Source organism: Odocoileus virginianus, chromosome 19 (genome assembly GCF_023699985.2).
Source record: "Odocoileus virginianus isolate 20LAN1187 ecotype Illinois chromosome 19, Ovbor_1.2, whole genome shotgun sequence".
Classification (NCBI taxonomy): domain Eukaryota; kingdom Metazoa; phylum Chordata; class Mammalia; order Artiodactyla; family Cervidae; genus Odocoileus; species Odocoileus virginianus.
Genome location: NC_069692.1, coordinates 3,110,376 through 3,119,046, shown reverse-complemented (window position 1 = coordinate 3,119,046; position 8,671 = coordinate 3,110,376). Strand labels below are relative to the sequence as shown.

Sequence of the window (8,671 nt, the reverse complement as noted above, 5' to 3'; positions counted from 1 at the left end):
AGAAGATCTGGCCAAAGAGATAAAAGCTTAAGTCTTTGGTGGGGCTTCTGAGGCTCTTTAAGTAGAGCTCGCTTGTTTAGCATGTGGTCTTTTCATCAATCTCCCTTCTTCCTGCATGAAAACAAACACAATAGCAGGAATTGCAGCAGCCATCTTACAAGAAGAGGCAAAGCCATACACGTAGGATAGCAGAGCCTAAAGAAGATATCCAAGTCATGGATGAAAGTGTGACCTGTCTTACCAGCCCTGACAGCTCATGGACACGGCTCTGTGCCCAGTTGACAGGGATGAGTTGAAAAAATGTGGTTTTTTCCTCTCAGAGGACAATAGAAGTACCTAGCATTTATTGTACACTTGGCATGTCAGAAACCTTTTGAGTTGCATGCATTAGAATAGACATGTGCAGTAGGCATTATTCCATTTATGCAGATGAAGATATAAGTTTAGCAAGGCTAGCTACCATGGTCATCTAATCCAAGGCTTGAAGCTGGGTCTCCTGACTTCATGATCTGTGACTAACTACAGTGCTACACTTGTTCCCAGTCTTATCAACAATCATCAAATTTGAATTCAGATTCAGAGGCATGGAATTCTTGACAAAGATGGATATGGGAAATGCTGGGAGCAAAGGGAAGAATGTCAAAGTTTCCAGCAGAACCTGGGGTGCTTTCCCAGATTCTGTCAAGAATGAGCATACACGCACCAAGCAGAGGAACATGCAGTTGGTGACGAACGTGGACTTTAGATCTCAGACATAGAGGAAGTGACAGGTGTTAAACAGGTAGGTAGACTGCAAGTTACACAGAGAGATCAACGTGAAATTGAAAAATGGAAGTGGAGACTGTACTGACCACCCGTCCTGGAAGACTTGACAGGCCAGGGGATGAAGTCTGCAGGGCACTCATACTTGCATACAATGCTTCCAGCAGTGCCCTGAAGCTGTCCCAGCCGATCAAATTAAACACCAAGTAAGATGGAGTATACTGGAAAGACCATGAACTTGAAGAATTCAAGATAAACCTAGCCTTGAAGTCTTGCTATTTGTATCTTTGGGTAAACTGCATGCCCTGAGCTTTAGTTTTTCAATGTAAGTTCATCTAGAACAGCTAGACTACAAATGCAACTCTTGAGCACAGTACTAACAGAATTTCACTTAAATAGATCTCCCATGGTGTTTATATTAATCGAATAATATCACCATACAGTTTCTTCTGTTTAGTAGCAGATACTATTCTAAAATAGTATAGTAACAGATACTACTATCAGGGCTTTCCTGGTGGCTCAGCTGGTAAAGAATCCACCTGCAATGTGGGAGACCTAGGTTCAATCCCTGGGTTGGGAAGATCCCCTCGAGAGGGGAAATTCTGCCAGTATTTTGCCCTGGAGAATTCCATGGACAACAGTTAATGGGGTCTCAGAGTCAGACACGATTGAGCAACTTTCACTTCACTGTTCTCAAAAGGATATTATGTGGTAAAGCTACAAAGGAGACTGGAATGACAGTTGTTTCTCAAGGGTACATTTTCAACACTTCTTATGAGCTCTGTTCTATGGATACTTGGTCAGTTTTTGAAATTTATCACTAATAGTCATCTCTCCCTTACTAAACGTTAAGTGCAGCACGTAAGTTCACAGGCTTCTACCCAGCAAGAGATAAAGGCTCAAGAAGATACCAAGCTGGATTTCTTTTCTGCTATACAAAATTATCTTTCACATCATGTTATAAAAGCATTTCAAATCACAGGGATGAAACTCTCCTCTGTACAATGCTGATTGCTATGAGGGGCTTCCCTCAGAGCTCAGTCAGTAATCTGCCTGCAAAGCAGGATACCCAGCTTCAATTCCTGGGTCAATTCCGGAGAAGGAAATGGCAACCCACTCCACTATTCTTGCCTGGAGAATCCCAAGGACAGAGGAGCCTGGCAGGGTATACAGCCCATGGGGTTTCAAGAGTTGGACACGACTTAGTGACTAAACCACCACCACAATGCTGATAAATATAACTAGTTTCAAATTATCAGTGGCTGCTTTTTTTGCTCTAAATCATAGAATTGGACCAGATTCCATGCCAACTTCAGATCTAACGATGTTTAATGTTTAATGTCTAACGATACTCACTCCACTCCTTTCAAAAGCAGTGTTGTTTGCTTTAGTAATGAGATTCTTTAAGATGCTGGGCAGACTCCTGCATTCAGTAGCAGGTTAGGTACATGGCCTGCCAAGATCTGACTTCTGAGATTCAAGGCTAAAACACCTTTTCTCAGGTACCTCTTGAGATGGATTTGTACAATAAGCCTCAATGTTTTAAAAGGCAAAGAGTTAGTTTGGCTATTTCAGATTTGACTTCATTTTTCTAAATATATTGACTTTCTCAAATTTATCCAGAAATTGGAAGTTTAGAAAACCATTACTCACAGATTAATCCTGAGGTCTGAAACACTTAAGACCCATCTTCATGAGTGTTACAAGTGCACATCTCGCAGAGATGATAAAGTCTGACTCCTTCTGTTCCCCCCGAAGATTAACTGTGACAGATGAACTAAGAATTTTAAGGAAAGGTACACTTCACATTATGGATTAAACTAACGTGACAGAAGCCCACTCTGAGAGTGAAAAGAACAAATGCTGGATTATTTTACAGCTACTCTAATAAAGCCTATTCTAAACTGTAGAATACATCCAATATTCTTAACCATAAACATACACAACTAAGAAAGAGAAAAAAAAATTTGAACCCCATGAGCCAAAAATAACCTGCTTCCACTCACCTCAGATACTAGCATATCCCAGGATACAGTACAGCACGGAGGAGGGAGAGGGAAAGACTCAAAGACTCTCCACGTGTCAAGCTCTTTTAGAGCTGAAGACCATCCCCTGTTGTAATCTGAAGCTGCTAAAGATAAAATGTCACTAAAATAATACCACAACGGCACTTTATATAACCTACTGACAAATGAACCATTTTCTGCTCCTTACCTAAGGTCTGTAAGGCTGACATTACTGGTATACGGTATCTTAAAGTGACAAAGTAAAACAAAGCACGGTAAAGACTGCTTTATTGGTGGTAGCTAGTACAAGTCAATAAATACTGATCCCCAAAGAGCTTGGTTATGTGTCAGATCACTGGTCCACAGAGAGATGAATGGAATTGAACCAACTGATGGCTGGGAGGATAAACTGAGATCAATCCTGCTTCTTGGGAAATGAAGCCACAGCCAGTTCATACATGGCATATGCCGTCCCTGAAAAATAAAAAGAAACAAAATAAGAACTTAAGAAATTCTGAGGTTTAAATGTATAAACTCAATATTCCAGCTAAAAAGTTGTAAGGTAAAGGCAAATTTGGTATTAAGACTACTTTTATGAGAACATACAAAAGTATTTTGATAGATGCTGACAAAATTCAAAATATACATATATATACACACAAAACACATTTAATATAATTTCAATATTAGTTAACTTGTACAGAAAGTATTAAACACAGCAAAATAATGTATTTATTAACTTAATGGCATGTAAAAAGTTTTAAAATAAGATTAAGAACATATAACCTAAGATTGCCTGAGAAATGCTAAGAACTGATTCAAAAGCCAAAAGAGGTCAAATATCCAAAGCCTTCCCTGAAGTGTATCATCAAAATAAAACCAAGGAAGAGTGACCTATAATTTTTAAATAATCAAATCTATAAGGAAGAATTTCTAATTTAGGACTTTACCTTAATAAAGCCCAAATGTCACCTCTGGTTGTACATAAACATCCCTTCACCACATTCAACTCAAGCCAAAGAAGGCACCTTGGCACAAGTAAGGCGACTTTGTGATTAGGGTTCAATTAGCTATTCCACAAAGAAGTGATATTATCTTGGGTAATTAACATAACCCATTCATGGACCACAGCCTGGTCTCAGCGAAGGGGCTTGCATAATTCAAAGAATCTATGAGCCAAGCCACACAGGGCCACCCAAGATGGATGGGTCATAATGAAGAGTTCTAACAAAACATAGTCCACTAGAGGAAGAAATGGCAAACTACTTCAGGATTCTTGCCTCCTCCATGAGGGGAGCCTGGTATGCTGCAGTCCATGGGGTTGCAAGGAGTCAGACATGACTTAGTGACTAAACAACAACAAAATTAACATAACTTCATCTTTAAAAGGAGGATACATTACAGACTTAATACAAGGGTTACAGAAATCCATGTATGTGGCATTCTTATCAACAGAATGAGCACACAGTAATCACTAATATTATTTTCCCTTCTCCCCTAGGGAGGAATCATTCAAATTCCTAACTCTGCTCCTAGAATACCAATTTGTGATACTCCATTGCTAATACTGAATAATGGACCCACCCAGGTCGCAAAAAAAAAAATCAAAGCACTTTACATGTAGTAAAAGAAAGTACTGTGTTGCACATGGTTTTATTTCCATCATAAATACGTATGTACATGGTTTACATGTAAAGTGTGTTTCTATTACACATCACAATCAAAATGCGCAAGAACCCCTATTACAGGAGAAGGGGTGCAGTGGCTATCTGACTCCTCCAAAGGCCTGCACAGCCACCAGAGGCACGTTCCAAAAGCCACCTCTATCACAAGATAATGATCAAACCTCATTGGCTTATTTTCTTAAAAGACACTAAACTGTTCTTATACAATGTGTGTCAATCATCATCTTGAGTCACTGTGTGAGAAGCTATTAAGACCTCAGGTTCGGGGGACAGGCTGCCTGTGTTAAACACTGGCACAGTGAGAGCAATGGCGTTGTCAGCTATCCCTACTGTGACTCTGCTGTAGAGCAAGCATTCCTCCAGCTTACCACCAACTGTGAGAATCATGGTGGCTCTGTACAGGAGGGCGTCAGCTATGCCACCCTTCAGATGCACTGGCATTCCATTATCCTCCTAGGATAAATAACAGTAATTAATACATGTGTCATTTGTTTCCAACTAAATGAAAAAGATTCATCCATTCATATGAAAGGAAGTGGCTTTTTAGACACCTGGAATTGAAATATTTTATATATCAAAATTAAAAAGGACTGTAATTTTCCTGATTCTTTCTCTACTGCAACTACTTTTAAAATAAAAACTCCTAAAAATCAACATTCTTTATCTTTTAAAGTTAATTTCAGATCTAAAAAAGATGCTCTTTTCAAGGAAAATATAAACAGTAAGGCTGTGAAAATATATTGAGTTCATCAATCTTAAAAATGCAATAATCCTCAGACTTTAGATTTGGTTATAGGGATCTTCCTTCCCTTAAAAAATGGGGGGAGTGTTTTGGTTTATAACCCTAAATTACATCTTTAGTCTCCCCATCCAGCACCAGGCACATAGCAGACATTCTATACATCTAATAAATATATTTTATTTTTTGTAGCATACAAGATAGAACTTTTTTAACCATTTAAAATTTTCTTTATGAAAAACCAGAGATCACAATAAAATAAAAAATCACTAATAACCTACTCATAAAAGGTAAACTGCTATGTCCCATTAAGTCTTTTCTCATGAGAAATCTACTATTAACATCAAAATACATATCCTCAATTTTTTAAAGCTTATATTGTCAAAGATTCTAAATTATGCACGTACTTCTTTAATACATGAAATGAGATTGTGCTATATAATGATCACACAAATTTTCACTCAATACTTATCTTAAAAACCAATGTTAGTCCATTTAAACCTACTTTGTTCCTTTTAATAGCTACATAGCATTCCACTGTGTAAAAAAATGTCATAATCAGCCAATCCTTTATTAATGTGTGTTTAGGTTGGGATTTTTTAATATTAAAATCCCATAATGAATAATAGCCTATTTCCTATTTTTATATATTTATGCTACTCTTCTGTAGGAAAGATCCATTTTTTATGTGTGATTTTTAACTTTTTGGTCACACCTCACAGCATGTGGGATCTTAAGTTTCCCAACCAGTGTTCCAAGCGATGCCTTCTGCATTGGAAGCGCAGTTTTAACTCTGGACTGTCAGCAAATTCCCTATGTAGGAAAGATTTTTAAAATGGGAGTCCTGGATCATAGCATATGTAATTTGTTTCTAATGATACTTTCAAACACCCTGTAAAATTTCTGTACCAATACTACAAGCTGGCATGTATCAATGAACTGTAGAGGAATATACGTATCTCCCATACCTGGCTATCATAACCTATTTTAAATCTTCTAAAATTTTGACAATCTATCAGGGGGAAAAAGTAGCAACTTGTCATTTTAATTTGCATTTCTTACTAATTTATAGTTCTCTGTACAAAAAGGATATTGACTTTTCATTAATTTTAAAACTTTCCTCTCAATTTGTCACTAAGCTCTTGTAACCACAAAACATTTGAAATTTTCATGTCACCAAACGGTGCACTTTTTCTCCTTTACAGCTTCTAGCTTTGTAAAGGCTTTCTTAGGATGGCTCCTAAGATTAAACCTGAACTGTGGTGATCATTCACGGATACATTAAATGTTAACAACCTAAACACATACAATTTTTACTTGTCAAACATACCTCAGTAAAACTGGAAAAAATTCTCCTATATTATCTTTTAGTTTTTTTTTGAGGGAGAAGTAGTTACATCTAAAATTAATCTTTTATAAAATACAGAAGGGATGTAACTTTACTTTCTTCATAAGAGCCAGCCAATTTTTCCAATATCAATTTACTGTATCCTTTCCCCACTAATATGAAACACACCTTTAACATGTATCAAGTTTCTAGGCATATATTTGTTCTGTTTCTGAGCTCTATTTGTTCACTACTATGCAACTACCAAAAAGAGTACCAACCCAAGGTGACGCCTCCAAAACGTGTCGTGACATTTACCCTTCGCCCCTCATTTCTTCTGCTGTCTCATAGGCCTCCTTGGTTATAGCAAATGCCCAGTTAGCTATCAATAGGCAGTTTATTATTCGTTTGCTAATACAGCAGGATCGCTAACAAGCAGATTTACCTCCTATCTCCAACTTTCAGTAATCTAATTTTATAAGTAACACCTATAAAATACTTCAATACCTGAAACAGCTTTTGTTTCTCCGGAACCTTATTTTCAAACTGCCTGCGTGAAGAAGTACTTATGGTCCTCTTAGCAATCTGACGGAGAGCCTGAAATTTAAAAATCCACATGTTAGACCTAGGGCTTAAAGAAACCCTTAACCACTTCTAATCTTTAGTACTACGGAAAAGTGAAACTGACAGTTAAAACATATCTGATTCGTCAATAAAAAAGCTATAGACAAGCACTGAGGTTTTCCTCTTTGTTTCCTGTCCACTGAATTTTACATTGCATTCTGAATTACCAAATACATTCAAGAAGTAATTCACGTAGATTTTGAGTGAAAAAAATCATGACCTTTACCTGAACTGAACCAGTAACAATATATGAGGAAAACATACTGATACATAGATATTATAAAAATAAACAATGGCTACAAAATAACACCAGAATCACAGTTTTTTATTTAATAATGTACCAGATTATTAAAAACCTATTAGTTGGTATCAAATAAACTGGCACGATTCCTATTTAATTAAAATGCTTCCCTCATTACATTTTTCCTCAAAAATCAATAAGGTACAAATCTTTTACAAGACAGACTTGCATTACATATTCAGTTGAATTAAAACAACAAATATGCACTCCATTTTCTAAATTAAATAATATATTGTGAAAATCAAGTCTTATTGGATAATTACCAAAGAAAACGATCACGGTTACATTTTCCTTTTCCTTCTCAAAATTTGGGGAAACTATTTCACATGCTCAAAGTCGGTGGAGGGGTGAAGGACACTGCAGAAAACCGCCTGGTGATAGCAACACGGCCCTTCGGCCGTGAATGCTCCTAAGTCCCACCCAAAATTGAACAGACTGTTTTCAAACGGCCTTCTGACACCCATAAAGCCAACAGCCACTGATACTCAAACCTTTCAGTATCACAGGATATAGCTTTCCGAGGCTTCCGGGTACCAGAAACTTCCCACCTGGACCCTCAAGACCAGGGGTGGCGACTAAGGGCCCCAGGCGTGGAACGCACAAACTCCCGTCTCCTCCCAGGCTCCTCCTCTCCCCACAGCTATCCAGCACAGCTTGGGGCGAGAGGGCTGCACCGAGGGGAGGGAAGGTCAAGCGAAAAGGACACCGACCAAGGTGACTTCCGAAGCCGCCCTCTCCCTTTCTGCCCAGCAGTTTTCCGTCGTGACTCTCCAACCTCCGCTCCCAACCCTCCCCGCCTACATCACCAAGGTTAGCCGAGAAGCAAGCTCCTCACCAGAATATTCCGCAGCATCTTGGCTCAGTTACTGCCCACCAACCGCGGCGACTGACCACCAGCAACGAGAACTCCACACGCCGGAACCGGAACTACCTTCTGGCCTTGCGCAAGCGCCCGGAACCCAAATAGTTCCGGGCGGAGGCGGGGCCGGCGCTCGTAACCATAGAGAGCGAAAGAGAGGGCGGCTGCCGTCTCTGCGCCTCGGCCTCTTCCCTGAGCGGCGGGATGGCCCGGGAGCTGAGGCTGGGGAGACACAGACGACTTTTGAGACCGGAGAAGCAAGCAGTGAGGAGTTGCGTCCTTTTTAACTAGCTTAGATAAAATTAACGTGAGGCCAGGCTATGAAAGAAAATTAGTGTGTGTATTTTGAACAAGAAGGCGTAGAACTC

At 39.0% G+C, this 8,671-nt stretch overlaps 1 protein-coding gene across 1 annotated transcript; it reads right to left on the bottom strand.

Annotated features, from left to right (window-relative positions):
* Positions 1-3,039: 3,039 nt before the first annotated feature.
* Positions 3,040-8,389, bottom strand: COX7A2 (cytochrome c oxidase subunit 7A2). The gene is made up of 4 exons (XM_020901159.2): positions 8,280-8,389; positions 7,027-7,116; positions 4,822-4,906; positions 3,040-3,242 (listed from the first exon to the last, which is right to left on the bottom strand). The coding sequence occupies exons 1-4, from the start codon at positions 8,295-8,297 to the stop codon at positions 3,184-3,186; spliced, it is 252 nt and encodes an 83-aa protein (XP_020756818.1). The 5' UTR covers positions 8,298-8,389; the 3' UTR covers positions 3,040-3,183.
* Between the last annotated feature and the right edge of the window lie 282 nt (positions 8,390-8,671).